At 46.2% G+C, this 19,814-nt stretch overlaps 1 protein-coding gene and 1 pseudogene across 1 annotated transcript in view; both read left to right on the top strand.

The window, feature by feature from the left end:
• Syx5 (syntaxin 5) overlaps positions 1–19,814 on the top strand; it is a 177,117-nt gene that overhangs the window by 84,743 nt on the left and 72,560 nt on the right. The window contains exon 5 of the mRNA XM_050182368.3: positions 19,307–19,419. Coding sequence (XP_050038325.1) covers positions 19,307–19,419 — 113 coding nt within the window. The remainder of the gene's footprint in view (positions 1–19,306; positions 19,420–19,814) is intronic.
• LOC140219442 (uncharacterized) lies at positions 12,377–14,232 on the top strand (annotated as a pseudogene).

Raw genomic sequence — 19,814 nt, 5'->3', positions numbered from 1 at the left:
GCTTGGCATGTGTGCGGCAGACATGGAAAGTCAAGGATTCCCACAAACCTAGCAGTGCTTGCGGTTGGGCTGGTGTGTGCATGTCGAACAGTAATGAGTTTCGTGCCGAAAACATAGTCACAAAAAGCAAAAGTGCTTGTCCTGCCTTTGCATTTCCCTTTCTGTGATTGTGTTTTGAACCCCCTGTGGTTGTTCAGTGGCTATGGTGTTAGGCTGCTGAGCACGAGATCGTCGGATCTAATCGTGGCCATGGCAGCCGCATTTCGATGGGGGCGAAATGCGAAAAACACCCGTGTACTTAGATTTAGATGCACTTTAAAAAAACCCCAGATTGTTGAAATTTTCAGAGTCCTCCGCTACAGCGTGCCTCGTAATCAGAAAGTGGTTTTGGCATGTTAAACCCGATAATTTAAATTTTATTGTGTTTTGGTGCAAAAATTACTAATCTTTGTTATTCCACTCTCGCTGCCAACCTGCTGTGGTAGCTCAGTGGCCGTTGCATTGTGATGCCAAGCATGAGGTTGCAGCTCTGTTACAGGACATACTGGGCCTTTGTAGAAAAGCTGACACAAAAATGATTGAAGCTGACAAGATTTGGCACATTTTGAAGGGAATAGCCAACGACACATTTAATCTACTTGTATTCCAAGACTGTACAACGGTCGACACCATAGTTAAGGAATGTCAACGCTTTGAACAAGCAAAGAGCCGCCACATCATCTGCCAGTTCCTTCAGCTGCCTAACACTGCCACCACGTGGTCATGTGAGGACCCACTGATGTCTGCGCAGTCTACAGTGTTGGAAGATGTGACTCGCATTGTCCGTTGCGAATTCGTAGCAATAGCTCCTATGGTAATTTTTCCAGACATTCAGTCAGCCAGCCTACCCTCCATGTCGCTCATACAAGCATGTATCTGCCAGAAGTTTGCGAACCTGGGTTTATCACGTGCTGTCTGTTCTATTCCTGCACCCGAACATAGTCCTGCAAATGCCACCCAGAATGAGGTCTACCCTTTGCGCTACAGAAACATGGCTGACTGGAGGACGGCACACGATCGACCCATATGTTTCAACTGCTCTGACATTGGACACATTGCTTGTCACTGCTGCAATAGCTGGTCATCGCCTTCAAACTGAAGCACTTGATCTTGGCATCGTCCTGGAAGAAACATTCGACATTTTCCTCCTTGCTCCAATCCACATGCTTCTGTTGACTGTACCTACGCGCTGAAGCCTTCTGGACATTGAAGTGGACAACATTACCGTTACGGCCCTCACAGACACCAGAACACAGATTTCAATTGTGACTGCGAGGTGTAGGACGAAAGACAACTTTTGGAGCAGATTTAGAGGAAACAAAAAGCTTTATACAATATGTGCAGATATAGCAGAAAATATCATACAAGTAGTGGCCAGAGCACACAAGACTGACGGGGTGGCTATTGGTGACCCTCTCTGTTTTAACAGTGGGCCAGTTCTGCCTTAAATCCCTTTGATGACCCATTGTTGGCAGGAGCGAGGCAGGGTGGGTGCTGACGTCAGCTGCGTTGCATTCCCCTTTCGTCACGGCAGCAGGCTTGGTGCGGTGCGCCGCCGGATTCCTCAGTTCGACCTATGGTAAGGGGTGGGCAGTTTCGTGGAACTTCGAAGGTTCGTATGCATAGTTGGGCGAGTTGGCCTGTCATGACGATGTCAAGGTTGTCGGTGGATGTTGGAAGCTCAGCCCAAAAGCAACCACCTCATAAGAACGAAGGGGGAGCACCCATTGCCTCGATGATAGGCACAGTGTGGCACAACAACACCCCTGCCACCAGACAATGCATTTAGAAATTGAGCTGTGCAACGTAACTTGGAATATTGGATGCACTGGTTGAGCAACGTCGATGATTGGTTAGAGGGTTACACATTTCTTTTTTTTTTTTTGCCGGTGGTCTTCCCTGCTGCTCGGCCCTGATAAGGTCCACTGGAACGACTGAGAATCAACGACAGGCCACTACGGCCAGAGCAAGCACCCTCCGAATGCTTTTCAAACCACCAGAACAAAATGATTGAACAAAGCACTTTTTGAAATCTGCCTGCGCTAAACGAAAGAAAATAAAAAGGTTTCCGAGCAACACGAGACACCTGCAAGATATGGACCTTTCCTTAATTGTCAACGTGCGACAGTGTTAATCAAGTCAGAATTGCCTTGTAAGCGATTCTCAACTGTAATGTGGGCAGGTTGCTAAAGACCATGTTTGCCGAAGATGACTTAATTTTACCCCCGAAAGCCATGATGCAAAGGCTGAGTGCTGCTAATCTGCGGGCTTGGGTGCCACTTCGCAAAAGTACAGAATGACATCCGACAACCTTAACCACCAACTGAAACAACCGCCTGCTTACTGCTGTCTAAATGCAATCGGAAAACGAGTACCACATTTTGAAAGCCCAGAAATAGTTCTAACCAATTATGAAACAAAATACTGTAACTCCCCCGAATGACATAAAAACAATGTTAAATCGAAATTCTACACTGACACAACTTACGTGTACAATACATAAATCACGTCACAATAAAAACGAATCATTTAGGCTCTTTCTAGCCTACATACAGTAAAAGCTCATCAATTCACAACTCCTTAATTTGAAATTCTGAATAATTCGAAGTAGCCGTAGCAGTCCGCCCATTAATGTATTGAAAGCAATATATAACGCCTCCTACCAATTCACACCGAATGCCGCACCGCCGCCGATAAATCGAACTCTGCGTCATCGTGGATGCGGAGAGTGCTAGTGCACGGGAAAACATTGGCGACGGTTGTCGCTGTGCAGCTTTGCTCATTCCATCTGCAGTCGTCTGTCGCAGGCCAGTTCTCTCCCTCTCTCAAGACCTTCAAGATAAAAATGCGGGCACTGTGCTGCATGTTTCTTATTTATTTAGTTTTTGTGATCGCAAGTATATGAACACCCCAAGCGCATTTCTGCTGTTGGCGGGGCTGTCGGCGTTAACAGCAAGGTTCCGTACAAAGTCCTCCAAGGACGATAACATTGTTACCGCGCGCCCTATGCTGTATGTGCGAGTGAAAGCGCACGAGGGGAGCTGACGATCGTGACTCAGTCTTGGCTGCACGAAAGGGACGGATGCGAAGCAAAAACGCGCAGTCTGCTCTCGCACACGGGGCACCCGATGTTACGAGGTGCTGGGGGGTGGGGTGCTCTCTGGCTGCGACTGTGTGTGTAGCGACTTTGTGCAGTTGTGTGGCCGTATCTTGAGAGCAATCTGTGTTGGGGGCAGAGTCTAGTTGCATGGGCGGCTCGTAGCTTTGTGAATGCTGCCTGTTCTCGACGCTCACTTTATGCTGAATTAATAGACAGCGTGAATGTTGCTTCGCTCGCTGCTGTTGCTGCATTTCCTCATGCCAGCGTTTTGACAGCGAGTGTCTGTAAGTCATCAGGTGGGATGTCTTCATGTTTGCTGTGCACTCTGACACCGTGCTTAGTATTTTAGTTAACAAGCGAATGTTTACAAGTCCATCATCATCATCAGCCTGGTTATGTCCACTGCAATGCAAAGGCCTCTCCCATACTTCTCCAACTACCCCGGTCACGTACTAATTGTGGCCATGTTGTCCCTGCAAACTTCTTAATCTCATCCGCCCACCTAACTTTCTGCCGCCCCCTGCTACGCTTCCCTTCCCTTGGAATCCAGTCCGTAAAAAATGACCATCGGTTATCTTCCCTCCTCATTACATGTCCTGCCCATGCCCATTTCTTTTTCTTGATTTCAACTAAGATGTCATTAACTCGCGTTTGTTCCCTCACCCAATCTGCTCTTTTCTTAACCCTTAACGTTACGCCCATCATTCTTTCCATAGCCCGTTGCATCGTCCTCAATTTAACTAGAACCCTTTTCGTAAGCCTCCAGGTTTCTGCCCTGTACGTGAGTACTGATAAGACGCAGCTGTTATACACTTTTCTCTTGAGGGATAATGGCAACCTGCTGTTCATGATCTGAGAATGCCTGCCAAATGCACCCCAGCCCATTCTTATTCTTCTGATCATGTCAGTCTCATGATCCACATCCGCGGTCACTACCTGACCTAAGTAGATTGTTCCCTTACCACTTCCAGTGCCTCGCTACCTATCATAAACTGCTGTTCTCTTCCGAGACTTTTAAACATTAGTTTTCTGCAGATTAATTTTTAGACCCACCCTACTGCTTTCCCTCTCCAGGTCTGTGAGCATGCATTGCAGTTGGTCCCCTGAGTTACTAAGCAAGGCAATATCATCAGCGAATCGCAAGTTACTAAGGTATTCTCCAATAACTCTTATCCCCAATTCTGCCCAATCCAGGTTTCTGAATATCTCCTCTAAACACGCTGTAAATAGCATGGGAGAGATCGTATCTCCCTGCCTGACGCCTTTCTTTATTGGGATTTTGTTGCTTTCTTTATGGAGGACTATGGTGGCTGTGGACTACAAGTTGATACGGCCGATAAAGGTACTATCCTTACTTCATACAGCTGTCTGCTAGTTTGCTATCACTATCGACGCTTCGTCTTTCTGGCGAAACTGCGTTTTTTTTTTTTTCTTTTTTCGTGTTACATCTTGGAGGCTATACTCCTTATTTACGAAGTTCTCTGCTGAAAAGCAGCACCAGGTAATGTCTACAACACGGCGGCCGTGATGTTTATTTGTGGTCGCAGTACCAAAAAGCATAGCCTTTGAGATTTGTGGCTATTGCTCAAAGCATTGCTGGGATACTTGTTTGGGCACCACCTCTCGTTTTTGCGATGAGCCTCGGCATGTGTAGTGGCACGGCACTTGTGCTGCGCCAGCCGAAAAGCCATCCCTTCTAGACTACGACGCGCGTGCCATCGGCTGTTCTTTTCGGAGCATGTGTAGAACAATCCCCTACGTGCATGCTGCTTTGAACGGCAGCCTGCGACCGTTGGCAAAGCGGCGTGGGCACCTTTTCTTTTCCACGCCACGCATTGTGAGTTGCCGCAGTCAGCACGACAAGTGCGCGGATGGAGCAAGAGCCATCTCGACGTTGGGCATGTCAGGTCATATTGGCTGCATCCGGTTACGTTGCCAGTGCTTCGAACTATAGACAAGAATGGCACCGAGAGTGGCGCTGCTGCGCCGGCGTTGAGAGCACCGCATGCGGGGTAAAATTCAACTAGCAAGTGGTATGCCTCTCCCATCTCTCGTTCGCACTGCCTTGATTGCCTCTTGCACTGCGCGTGTTTGGGCACGTTTTGTACCCCGCGCGATGTGTGCCTACGTGTGTGTGCGTGGACGTTTTATTCGAAGGACGATGTACAGTCCGTTTTACACTTAGGGAAAAATTCGGAGCGCCTTGCATCGCGATGCGGCGAGCCCTTGAGTCAGGTGGTGGCAGCAGCGCGCGCAGGCGCAGGTGCTCGAGGGGCGGGGTCTTGAATGGCGTCGTCTGCTACGGCGACGCATGCTGGCCACATTGTCGGGAAGCTTTGTGCTGTGAGTTGCAGTACGCCGATCTCATCTTTACTGCGTGAAATGAGCCGGTATTCTTTACTAAGCATTGTGCGACGCCCACTGATACGCCTCGAAGGTAAGTTCATTGCTGAAATATGCAGGGCAGTCACAGACGACGTACTGATTCCATACATGCTTGATGGCCTGTTCCTGGAAGGCAACTACATATTCTAACACGATAGGCCGCCGATCCACACTGCTTGTGTTGTGCAAGAGCTGCTGGATCCCGGGTGCCAACATCATTTAATATGTCTGAGGCTCGTTGAAAGTATCGCTGGCGCATGATCCCCTCTATCAGTCACTTGAGGATAGGCTTCGATCCACCATCGTCAGCGACTGAGACGTGCTGCGAATGAACACATCCCTGATCAAGTCACTCTACACTTCACTGCCTTCTAGGATGAGCGCTGTCATCGCTGCCGCTGGGGACATGACGAGATACTAACTGAAGTTCATAGCATGACATGTGCAATTCCCCGCCGGCGGAGAATTGTGTCTGGTGTAGTGATTGATTGTCGAGAAAAATCACTTCCAGCTCATTGTTTTAACCTAAAACATTCCTTTAATCATATCTGTTTGTTTCATCGTGTTTGACCCCCATAGTTATCATTGTTGAGTGCTTTGTTTTCCTTTCGAGTCAAATAAAGACTGAGCACGTTGCGCGCACATCTTGGTGTGTCTTGTCACTGCTTATTACAGTAGCACACACAGTGAAGAAATATACGTGCACGCGCTCAGTACCCCGGCCTTTCGAAAGAACAAACGAAGCATGCTGTCAAAAGAAGATTGTGGAACTTCATTATCGCCAACGAAGGCTCAGAGTTTGGCATCGCACAACGTTTAGTAAAGAATACCAGCTCAGTTCCCGTAGTACCGATGAAATTGGTGCACTGCCTCTGACAGTAGCACGCTTCCCGACAATGTGACCAGCGCGCGCCGCCGTAGCAGACAACGCAGATCACGACTCCGCCCCTTGAGCGTCTGTGCCTGGTCGAGCTGCCGCTGCTGCACGACTCCATTGCTTGCCGCATCGTGATGCAATACATTGCGAGTTTTCCCCTAAGTGTGAAATAGACTGTACACGCTTCTGTTTGCCTTTAAGAAGATCGGTACGCTTGACGATTATTTTTATGGCTGCAATGTGGCAAAAGGGCAGCGTCAGCTTAGCCATGTAAGTGACGCTCAGCAGGTAATTGGAAACGACATCGTACGTGCCGCAGAAAAAATCGTCGGCACATACGATGCGGCACATACATTCGGCACATACAAGCTAAATTCATTTTTGAAGTTTCTCACAAAATACTTGCTACGAATCCGTGTTGTCTCTGATGGTGACAACGGACTTCCATCGACACTGTGCGGAAATAAACAAAATATATCGCTGCATAGCACAAGTACGACATGCGCACGTATCTTTAACTAGTATGTCCCCTACAATACAGACTAGAGGCAGCAATGTAAATAGCTTGGCCATTTATTAACAGTGCTCAAGAGATGGAAGTTGAAAGTTTAGTAATCATTTCTGCTTTAGCAATGCCGGCGCAACCAAGACGCGGGCGTGCATCGTCCAGTAAGATTGATCGGTGCAGTGGTGATGCAGGAATGAACTCTGGTCATGTTCAATGCATCGTGCACGTATTCAATTTCTCGGCACGCGTGAACTTCGGCCACTGCTAGCACATACAACAGAAGTGGTTTCCATCCTTGGGCAGCGCACACAGAAACGAAACATGAGAAAGAAGACAGGGCAAGCGCTGGTCGAACAACTGAAAGTTTTTTTTATATAAATAAAAGGATTATATACCGAGTAATTATTAAATTCATGTGGGTTACATATAAAAACCGTCATACACTCAGGAGTGATCAATGAACAAGCTCGCTTCGTTTGCCAGTTGTTTATTTCGTTCGGCGCACCGCAGTAATCCATGTCTGTCGTCTGATTTTTTAGTACCATTTTCTTGTGAATCCGCAGAATTTCACTGGTGGCATCAACTTTTTCATGTTGACATTGCTGTCGTGACAGTTAACAACACAATCATAATTTCCGGCCATCCGAAGAGGCGCCATCTCCAACAAGAGACATTTCCCGCGCAGCGTGAACTGAAGGGGGCGCGACCGTTAAGGGAAGTGGCGGTGGAAACCTACACCCGTTCGAGGTGAATTCGTTCCGCCAGGGGAGAAATGAGCGTTGGCGTCTAGGATGTAACTTGGCATGCGGATGTCCACAGACGTTCTCGCCAACGTGACGTAGCGTGTGCAGGCACGCGCTCACGCTACGCTGTGCTATTGATGTGCCTTAACCGAGCAACATTTTCTCTTACTTTCATTAGTTCAAAGTTTGTATACAGTGCAGTCCACTTATAACGATACCACATATAACGATATATCGGTTATAGCGATGGGTCGACATGAGAGTGTCATTTTATGCATTAGGTCTATGGGGAAAAAAACCATTTAAAACGATGGGTTATTCACCGCGTATCGGATATAACGATCAAAATTTTGCCTTCTGGACACCGTTTTCCATGCCAAATGATCGTAACATTTGCATTGCTTAGTTCCCTGAAACGAATGATGTCGAGACGAGGCGATGTTTACCTCCGTAGGTTCGTATCTGCCGCCATTACCGTGCAGCACATCCCGCCCCGACCGTGCACCGGAGAGTACCCGAGTAGGCGCAGCGCGCCACAAGATGGCGCTAGCTGCTTCATGCGTGTTGGCCACAGTCACTCCGAAAGAGAGGGGAAGAAAAAAAAAAGCGACAAGCAAAGCGGCGCGGTGGCATCCGTCCCGTGCATCTTTCTCTATGTCTCGCGTCTCTCTCTCTCGCGTCTCTCTCGCGATAGCAGGCTGACGCCACCAAAGCAGCGTGCAACCAACGGTTTAACCCAGTTCGTAGATGGTGCCGACAAAGCGCAAAGCTGTGTCACTTGACACGAAGATGGAAATTTTGCAGGACTCTCGATGCAGCTTCAAGGCTTGTGAAGAAGTATGAGTTCGCCCAGTTAACAATATCAACCATCTTGAAAACCGGGAGCACCACGATTGTGAAGGCAGGAGCTATCAGCGGCCATGCCCATCAACGAAAAGGGTTAGAGACCCTTTGTACGCCGATGTTGAGGAGGTGCTTTACCAGTGATTCATCACCAATTGCTTCAAAAAGGCGGGCTTTGTGCGTAAGGACGAATTTCCCCAACCCACTGAGACCAACAAGGTGGAAGCCGCTGACATAACCGAGCTCTGGGAGCTCGTTCCTACTGGTGACACAGGTGGTGTGTCGAAGGAGGAGTTTTTGACTGCAGACAGTGCTGCCTCATTCTGTGATGAGGTCACCGACGAGGCGATCGCCGAAGATCTGCTGTCTCGACAGACGGCAAAGTTGTGCGACGGTGGCGACGACAGCAGCGACAGTGACAACGAGATTGACAGTGGCTCCTTGACCCCGACTTCGATGTCCACGCAAAGTGCACTGTCGTCGATCGACTCCTTAATTGATTTTGTGCATGCTAAAGGATTGCCGCCAGTGTTCGCGCAGGCCGCTGGAATCCATGCACACCGCGGTTGTGAAGCTGAAGCTGCCGCAAAAGCAAGTGCAGATTTCGGACTATTTCGGCGGGCCTAACCCTTGACACGGTCATTGGTGCTAGAAATAAAGTTTGTTTTTCACAGCCTACTTTCTACATCATCTATTCTTTAGAGCAAGTAGCGAATTCGAGTTCAGAGCTGCAAAGGTATGTACCGTGTTTATTTTTTAAAATTGTTTTTTAATAACTGCAGTCCAGGTATAGCGATCATCAGTTATAGCGATCATATTTTTTTTCTTTCTCGATATCGTTATGAGTGGACTGCACTGTAATACGAACTTTTGTAGCTTCCACATGGAATTCGAATTCACAACCTTTTACTGTAAACATAAATATGACAAAAGGAAACACTGACGCCTTCTCTACACGAACGTTCAGCAATCAGGTTTCAGTAGAAAATGAACAACAAACTAAAAAGTACCAGAGTCTCGCTAACAGAGAACACTGACAGCTTAAAATGTACAGTGTGCTCTTCTTTACATCTCAGCCTTTTCAGATTCTCAGCACGCTACTCGATTTCATGGCAAAGATAAAAAATGAATACTAAAATAACAAATAATAGAATGTTCTTTCAAAGTACCGTGTTCTTAATCGCTTGGTGTTCACAAACACACCCTTTAAGATTCGTTCGAGTGGGTCTCCCATACTCATGTCTACGGGTTGTTCAGTCGCGGCACTTGTACAAAGCCGATCTGCCCAAAGTACCTACAGTAGCCATGTCTTTCCACCCGCTGCCTCCAAACACTCGGAGAGCGGCGCATTCATGAACCCACGTGCACACTGCCCTTCCATTCACTAGACAGTTGCTTTTCTTTCCGCCAGAAAGTGAACGGCCAGTGTAGCAGACTTTCAAGCTTACCCAATGCTTCGCTCGGTTCCTCTGCTTACAATGCCTTGTCACCGCTGAGAACAAGGGGAATTTGTGGCGTCTGAATTTCTGTGAAATCTTTTCTGTTCTGATTCCTAAGCTTCGATCTACCCTACTCCGCTTTTTCCTAACGTTTGGCAGTTGGCACGTTTTGGCAGTTGGCAGCTTGTATCACCGTCGAGTCGGACTTTCTTGCCTCGCGCTTTCGTCATTTGCCTCCAGCGTGGCTCGCAAATCTTGTGGTCCCGGCACTCGTATATGCAGGTATGCTGCCTTCTCTTCGCAACGATATCACTCCGGGCCACAAAACCAAGCTATGCTCGTGGTCGTTGCTAGATATCTGTCCTTCTGACAGAGCATGACTGCATCTGATGCCATCTGCGCTAGGTAGTGTTACAGGTCAGTATAGAATTCTTCCACAGCTTTTCACTATATCTTCTAAATTGCTGGTGATATTACCCTGCTTATCTTTCAGTGCATACATCTTGGCTTGGTATATTCCCAGTATTTTTCTCACTGATTTAATGCTGCATTTATTTTTTACTGCTGCCTCAGTCTTTCTTACGTTATAATTTCAAATATCCCTTATTTTCTCCTTGTTGATCAGTTTTTACAGTTCTGCAAATTCTATCTGATCGCTTGAGTTTGACACTTTCATGCTTTGTCATTTCTTTATTAGGTCCTTTGTTACTTGGGAGAGCTTACCTACTGGTTGCCTTAGTGCCTTACCTCCCACTTCAATTGCTGCTGCTTCCGAGGCTAGCTTAGTTATGGTTTCATTGATTACCTCTATGTCATCTTCATCTCTGTTCTAGAGCTGCATATTTGTTTGAAAACACCAGCCTGTATTGGTCTGCTTTTACCTCTTGTCAAAGAGTCCTGCTAGGCTAGCTTCACTCGAGACAGTTCAGGTGTTGAATGCTGCCAGGGTCAGTTTCCATTGTTGGCCTGTCCGTGTCCAGAGACCTGCCCAAGACGAAGGTCAGACCCATAGTAGCCATACGCGGAAACAAAACCTGCCTGCCTCTTTTGAGCTTTGGACTTTCTACCCATGTGCTACCCGCTGGTACTGCGCTTGCCACTGTGTCGTCGTTGCCGGAATGCGATATTTCTGTGTTAGCCATCGAAGGCCCTCAGTGTTTCTGGCTCTCTCACAGCCATCACGTCACCATATGCCAATTTAAAAAAAATTGTATGTGCAGATCTCCCGCTTACGCAAGCAGAAGATCGTCATTGGCTCTTGCTGTCATATACCAACATCTTGATCTCGAAAATTGCCCTTTAGGCCAGACAACAGTTGTTAAGCACTACATCTATACCGGCGAGCCTAAACTGTTTCACCGGCGCCTTTATCATGTTTCTGCCGCCAGTCAAAGTAGAGGTCGATGAAATGCTGACCAAGGACACCATCGAACCGTCCTCTAGTCTATGGGCTGCTCCTGTCGTGCTGGCGTATGACCGATATGCTTTCAAGCTTTCAGTGTACGTCTCTGCCGACCACCGCAATTGCTGATTGCCACTTTGCCTCAGGTTACCTTCGTCTACAACTTGTCCAGGCATGACACCACTGGCTACTCACCATTTTATCTTCTCTGTGGACGTGAATCTTCTCTGCCCCTCGGCACTTCCCACTGCTCTAAACTCATCCACTACGTACATTTGGGATGCCATAGGACGCGCCGACACAGCTCGCCAAATTGCTCGTGAACGCCTCACAGTGTCCTAGGCTTCCCAAAAAGCCCTGTATGACAGTCACCACAAAGACGTTTCTTGCTCCCCAGGTGTCCTTGTGCTACTGTGGTTTCCGTCCTGCTGTATCGGTTTCTCAGAAAAGCTATTGTCCTGCTATGACGATCCTTACAGAGTGCTACGTCAAGTCAGCGACGTCACATATGCAATTGAAGCAGTCGTCAAGCCAGCCCCATCTATGCCACTGCCCTCCACTGTCGTGCACATTGTGAGATTACGCCACACATGTCAGATCCCTCTGGTGTGTCATAAGTAGAGGCCCTAGCTTTCTGCGAAAAATCACGGAATTTATGCTTTTTCTCGGAAATGCGATTAAAAAAAAGAAGTTGCTTTTTGAAGCAGCAGCGAAACGCTGTTTCTCGCAGTTTTCACAAGATAGCACTATGCGTCTTAAACATGACAGATCAAGTGAAAGCTGCCAAAGGTGACGGAAAAGTAGTGTTTTCTTAGTAATTAATAGTAAGAGTCTTTCTATTGCCTCGGCACCTTTTACTGATGAAGAAATTTAATTTCATATGAAAATATTCTTGCCTTGTAAAAAAATTGGCTAGCTGGCGCAGCCGCCACCCGAATCAAAGGGCTCAGCCATAGCCGTAGTCATCAATCCATCCAACGTTTGCTTCAACAGAAAGTGCGTCATTTTGCCGTTCGCTTTGTTTCGAGTTGGTAATCAAGATGGCTTCCACAGGATCTCATTTGAGCAAGAAGACAGCCATTGAACGTGCTCGAGAATACAAGAATGCCAGCTTTTACAAAGATGCAGGTATCCTTTTTTGCCGAGTTTGTGCGAGAGCAGTTGATCATCGGCACAAGTCAACTACTGACGAGCACATCGAGAGCAACCGTCATTGTAAGAATGCAGAAGCAAGAGACTCTTCCAAGCGAAAAAGTGGCGAGGAATCATCAGAAGACGGCACTGGGGGTTGAGGAACGCTGAGAAAGCAAAGCCGACTGCAAAAGCTGGAATCTTCAATCACCACTGGCGAGGCGAGACACAACATTGTGCTCAAATTTCTCGAGGTGTTAATATCTGCGAATATTCCCCTAGAGAAGGTTGACAATCCGAAACGGAGAACGTTTCTGCAGACACACGTTCGGAACGGCGATTCGGTGCCTGGATCTGATGCGCTCTGCTGCCAACTTCCAGAATTGTTTGAGATGCATGAAACAGCTTTGAAAGCTATGTTTCAAGGTACCATGGTGTCGGTAATTACCGATGAAACCACCGATGACCGATCAAAATCGGTTGTGAACATGTTCGTCCAGTCAGCCAGAAGCGCGAGTGCTTCGCTACAACCTGTACTTGTGGAAGTTAAATTCGTGGATGAAGTGAACTCATCTGTGATAGGCCATGTTGTAATGAAAACACTGACAAAGTACGGAATTGAATTCGAGGACATAACGGGCTTTCTGAGCAATAACGCTGCTTATATGGTGAAATTATTTAATGAGTGCATAAAGCCACTGTGCAAAGGTGCTGTTCACATTACATCTGTAGCCCATACAGTAAACATTGTAGGCAGTACATTGCAGGTATCCTTTCCTCTAGTGGACAAATTTGTTGCCTGTATGAAGAAGGCGTTCTGGCTTTCGAGTAGGAAGAGAGCTTTCTATAAATCTCATCTAGAAAAGTGCGCGATTCAATGTGCCAAAACACCTCCAGCACCTGTCAAAAGTAGGTGGAATTCGTGGATTGAAGCTGTTGAGCAGCATTCTGCGTACTTTGAGTACTATCCTTCTTTGCTAAGGCAAGTTCATGAAAGGTATGGAGAAACTGCATGCGTTGATTCTCCTCTGAAACTCTTGAATGAGCCCTCAACTGAGGTTAACTACAGCATGCGATGCATTGCAGTGTTTGGTAAAAAAGTTGCCACCCTGCTGAAAGCAGCTGAGAGTCAGCATGCAGCCTGTCATAAAGCGTACAATGCTTTGTTTGTATTCTGGAAATATTTGGAAGCAGCTGCACAGGAAGATATTGAAACACAACTGAAGAAAGAAAACATTGCACATGACGAGGCCCATCGGATTGCAAACAAAATGAAGGCTGTAATGAGTAAAGTGGCTAGCAAAGCATTAGTGTATTTGGAGAAATCTGCACTTGGAAGTTCTTCAAGAGTGTGAGGTGCTCGGATCCTCTCCAAGTTGGGAGTCTCTCAGAGAAGAGGTCAGAGTTTGCAGGTGTGCCTGGACTTGGGAAAGAGTCACCAGCGCAAGCTGCCGAATGGCAAGTGTACCTCAAGTCTGCCCAAGAACTCAAGTCTAGTAACAGGGACTTAGTGCCGTTTCTTTCTAAACAAGAAAATCCAGGTGTAGATTTTGATGTTCTGGCTTTCTGGGCAGGGATGGAACAGCTCACTCCAACGCTTTCTTCCTTTGCCCTTAAATACCTGTCAATGCCGATCAACTCTCTTGATGCAGAAAGATATTTCACTCGCTTTGGTGATATTGTGTCCCACAAGCGCCATTCTCTTAGCGAAGAGAGTAGAAAGCATCATCTGATGCCCAGTCACAACAGCTTCCTTCAGTTTTAAATAAGCAAGCATGTTCGGAGTCTGAAAGTCTTAATAAATGAACTTTTACATGACCTTATGTCTGTTCAATGTTGCCGTGGAATTTTTCAGATTTCTCTATCTTGATTTGCAGAATTTCAAGTTTTCCACTGCATAACGTTAGGGGCTCTAGTCATAACAAGCACTGGGTTGGCACTATTGCCCGGGAGGGGAGGGGAATAAAAATTACATTATGGGGTTTTACGGGCCAAAACCACTTTCTGATTATGAGGCATGCCGTAGCGGAGGACTCCGGAAATTTTGAACACCTGGGGTTCTTTAACGTGCACCTAAATCTAAGTACATGGCCGTTTTCGCATTTCGCCCCCAGCGAAATGTGGCTGCTGTGGCCGGGATTCGATCCCGCGACCTCGTGCTCAGCTGCCCAACACCATAGCCACTGAGCAACCGCGGTGGGTGGGAGGGGAATAGTGCCATCAGACAGTGAGCGGGCTGCTACTGCCATTCAGATGAAGATGATGGCAATGAAGTAGCCAGAGGCACGTGAAAGCCTTGCATCCGTCGCTGCTGCTTGTGGCTTCTGTAGCCTTGCACACCCGGTGACAAAGGTTTATAGACCACGAGATCTTGGAAAACGTTCAATTCCCGAGCAGCCTGTAGCAGTAGCCAGTAAAATTGCATGCAGCATTGTTGTTAGCATATTCTAGTCGAGGCCCGAAATGCAAATACCAGGCGGCATTGTGAGGTTGCAGAGATATTCAGCTTTTTCTCAGAGTTCATGGTCCGTAATATTTCGTGGTTGGGTGTACATAGTAATGATTCTTAAATACATGTTGTTGCTGTAAGAATATATTGATTTGGAATATTAAAAGTTGGGAAAACAGCAGTTGTCTATCTGCCATCTTTTGTCGTTGCACTATTTAACAAGAAAAGAAGGAGCTGGGCAGGTCATGTAATGCATAGGGCAGATAACTGGGACTCTAATGGAGCTACAGAGTGGGCGCCAAGGGAAGGGAAGTATAGTTGACGATGCCAAAAATTAGGTGGTGTGATGAAATTAGGAAACTTGCACATATAAATCGGATTCAGCTAGTGCAATATATGGGTAATTGGTACAGGATGTGCGGATATCAACCTTTTGGAATATGAACTGAGTATGAATAGTAGGTATTGTATGTTGAATCACACATGGAATAGTCAAATACAGATACTTATAACAGCAGGAATATTAATTTTGGCATAATTAGGTGGCATGGCTGTACTGACAAGTGAAAAAAAAATAAGACAGCACAACTATCAAGAACAAATTATCACTTTTTAATGCAAGATTACTAACTGTCATTAGAGAACTGCCAAAACCACCTCTCGGCAACTTTTGAGCCTGGTTGAAAGCAAGCTCGCCAAGAAATTATGACTGCTGCATGACTGGCTTTTCATAAACACTAATTAAATTGTTGCCAAAAAAAGATGAGTCCTAGTTGTGGAAAAAGAAAAAGGAGTGAAGGACTTGTGTGCCGTCAACAAATGTAAAAGGACCCATCGCAAGGAAAACGCCAGAAGTAGTGTATTAACTAGACTGTCAGAAACACTAAATGACATGCAGGAAATCTGAGGTTGTCATGCTGGGTTCCAAAAGTGAAAACAAAGCTTGCATTTTATTTTTACGTTGGATCGAGAATTTCTGTCTGACTTCTGGTGATTTGTGATATTTTGTTTAGCTGACTGAGAACAATAACTATACATTACCATTAATTTGTTGGGAAATGTTTCGTCAGTTTCGGTATTCGAAAATTGAATAGTTCCTTTCCGAATATGAATAGTATGTAGTAGTTGATTCATGTTTTAAACTTCAGGTATTTGCCCTCCCCTAGTAATTGGAGTTCATTGGAAGAGGCCTTCGTCCTGCAGTGGACATAAAAATAGGCTGATGGTGATGCTAATACAGAATTCCGAGGTATTCAAGCGTTTTCAAGCACTTCAAGTACAGTAAAACCTCATCATGATGAAGTTGAAGGGAGGAGCTAAAAATACTCAGTTATATCCAATATTGCATGCTGTAAATATGAATCTGTGCGGGGGATTTCAAAGGCAATTTCACTTGCTTTGTTATGTCTATTGTTTCGCTACATCCTGTTTCGTCATTACAAGGTTTGACTATCTATTCCACTTAACACTTTTCTCGTTCTTTGCTCATTCCTTTGGTAATGCTTGGTATTGGTATACTGGCCTGGTTGCCTCGCCTGTTATGTGGTATTTAGCAATCAGGCTGTGCTTGGTGAAGAAAGCTCCTGCGAAATCATTTATGAGGTCTTGTATCAGTTTATTGTGTGCTGGCAACAGAATTGGGCTGATTGCAACCGATGCTGTAATATCATGCATTAATTACCTCAGCAGATGACAGTAAGATTTGGCCACACAAGTTGCGCTTTAGTAAAACTACAGAAAGGTTGCATTTTTAGCAAAAAGCTGGAATTCACACTTTCTACATTTGTGAGCAATAGATCGGATACACCTGTCACTGAAATGAACCTGTGCCATGCAAATACTTTCATCTGCTTGAGTTGGCATCTGCTGGAGTTGTTGAATGCTTCATTTTTTCGTGGATCATCTCACGTAAGAAACTGTCTCTGTAGCTTGCTGTTTTTGAAGGTCCTCTCACAAGTCTATCGGCACTTTGGTATTACTACCTAGGTCTGTAGAAAGGCATTGTGCTGGCATGGTGGCTGTGCTCACAACCACATCATTGGGCTGTCTTCTCCATGGTCATTGCTTGAATGTGAGCAGTACGCAGTTAGTTATAGAAAAGTCCTGCAAAAAAACCTAATGCCATGCATCAGATGACACAATTTCTCTTCTGGATGTTCACCTTCTCATTATTTTAATCGCCATCTGCTGAGCACCAAGTCTGGCCTTCTGCATGTGGATGAAACAGAGCACTCTGTGTGTGTTCCTTTCTTTTTGTGTCACATGATTTCATGTGCTTTTCACTAGCAAGTCAGTGCGTAGCAATTGTGATGTGGTTAATGCTCTGGCATATGCTTTTCATCTGCAACTTTTGGGAATAGTGCAATCTTTCTGTTGTTCATTCTAGGGCACACACATTTTTTCCTTGCTGCACTCGCTGCCTGTGCACATAGGCTTGTGCGAATATTGATGTTTTGATTCAAAGCGAATAGTAATTAATGCCAAATAATTTCGATGTGAATGGTTTGAATAGTTGAGAAATTTGCATGAAGCCTTGACAGAGAGCAAATCTAAAAAGAAGGTTGTTCATTCCAGAAAGAAAAACAGGTTCAATCCTGGAAACAATTTATTTTCAAGGTGCCGTTATTCAGATATATTTATGCAAAAGTGCAAGTTCAACATTTATATCAACTTCAGCAGAACGCGCAACATTGCAGGCTCTTGCTCACTGTAGTGCTTCAGTCTGCTTAATATTTCCTGGTAGTTGAGGCCAAGGGAGCACTTTGTATTTGCCCATTGTGAGTTGTTGCAATGCTTAACTGCACAATCTTGACCTCGACGGGGGCAGTTTGTGGAATATTTCACAAATTCAGCTTCATGTTCTCCGTTTAGGCATGAGTTTCACCTGTTCCGTTCTGCAAGTGTCCAGACAAACTTTGTAGGCATGCTCGCCGCTTTTGTGGTCCTCATCCTAGCCTGCGCTCATGACCTCAAGCTTGATTACCGATGGGCGGTAAACTTTGTGCAGTGGCTTGCCGTCCAATGCCGCACCTGCCTCGGCCGTTAGGCCCAACCAACACTGTTTTGCGAAGTGTTGGCCGCCCAGGTTACAGTTTCATGCCGAATTGACAAATCTATTCACTGTGACTGTGTGGCTCTTGAAAAGCCACACGGCTGCTACAAGTAATATATTAAAATATGTTTGAATAACCGAGCAGGTACTGAAATCAGTAGGCGACTGTAAATGAATTCATTGTTGCATTGTTTTGGCAATGAGCTACCATATTTTCCGGTGTATAAGTTGAAGTTTTTTCTGAAATTTTCATTGTTGCATATTATAAAGCGGTGCGACATATAATCACTTTTATTTTTTCGGAAAAACTGCCGTCAAAATCGGAATGGATGCTATGGCCACGCAAAGTGTACTGGGTTGGCCTCCTCTGGCAGTTGCTATAGGTTTTGTGGACTCTATGGAGGTAGCGACGTCTTCTCGTGATCGAGTTGGCGAGTGCCGTGCGAGAAGGACAGAGCAGCAACGCAAGTGGCGGTAGACTGACTGCGAGTCAACCGACTCTGAAGTCGTCGCATTTGCAGACGGCCTTCAAGATAGGGCGTGCACCGCTGCGCAAACTAAGCAGTTGCTACCAGAGTACAAGTCACCCCCTCACTCCCTCCCTCCCTCCCTCCCTCCCTCCCTCCCTCCCTCCCTCCCTCCCTCCCACCCTCTCACACTTCCTTGCCGCTTTCCCTCCTTGTGTTCGATTTGGCTCACTGTCGTATACTTTCACTTGCACATACAGCATATGGCACGCAGGGACGATGTTATCGCCCTTGCACTTTATATGGAATGTTGCAGCGACCATGACGGCACAAATGCACCTGGAGTGTCCATATCATTGCTATCTCAATTCTATAGGAATGGCACTGATAGGGCACCTGTTATAGGTGACCTAAAGTGTGACTTCATAGGGGCACAAATATCTCCTCAAGGTGTGGTTTTATGGCAGTGCAGCCCTAGCTGTCTAAAACCACCTTTAGGGCAAAGTTCTCTACCATTATAGAATCGTCTAAGAGTACAAAAACAAATACGCTGGCTCAGCGTATGACTTGGAAAAATGTTGTGTCTGCAAAAGGAGACTGCTTTTACAAAGATTTTAGCATTGTATGCACCTCCTTCGGGGGTTATGCCGGGGTGTTATGCCGATTAGAATCGGAGTGTTGTAATTAAGGGTGTGGCTTATACATCAAAAAATATGTATATTTGTTTGTTTCGTGTGCTTTAAGTACTTGGGAAAACAAGAAGTCGGAAGCAAGTATCGAATAGCACAATATTTGCATGAGCCTATAACATGATTGTAACATTTAGTTCAAGAAGTAGCTTAGCTGTGTGCATTACGCAATGTGTGTGCAGTGGCGAGGCGCAAGACCATCTTTGATGACCGGCCGGAGGAGATCCAGGAGCTGACCTACATCATCAAGCAGGACATTAGCAGTCTCAACAAGGAGATCGCTCAGCTGCAGGAGGTGGGTGTGCACACAGGGAATTTCCTGACATCAGTCAACTGGTTGAAGGGTCCCTGAAATCTTCCTCATTAAAATTTTGTAAAGGTGTCGTCTGTATTGGAGAAAGAAAAGCTGCATGTGGTGACGCTGCTTTAGAGATGCAACATTCCTCATCACCTCATCACCAGGTCCCGCCAGTATCATTTTCGACCCGCGTCGGTTGATACGAAAATTATTGCAGACACTTTGGAAATTCTAAAGTGTGCAAAGTGTGCTTGGCGAAAGCCAGACGCTGCTGCCGCCTGCGCTCCAATTCATTCGCTTTGGTGTTCGGCGATATCTTCTGCCGCTGCTGCCGCTTTCGTTCTGCTTCGCTGCCTTTGGTACCCGGCGACCTAATGAGTTGCTGCTGGTGT

Source organism: Dermacentor andersoni, chromosome 7 (assembly GCF_023375885.2).
Source record: "Dermacentor andersoni chromosome 7, qqDerAnde1_hic_scaffold, whole genome shotgun sequence".
In the NCBI taxonomy this organism is placed as follows: Eukaryota; Metazoa; Arthropoda; class Arachnida; order Ixodida; family Ixodidae; genus Dermacentor; species Dermacentor andersoni.
This window is presented reverse-complemented; position numbering and strand designations above follow the sequence as displayed.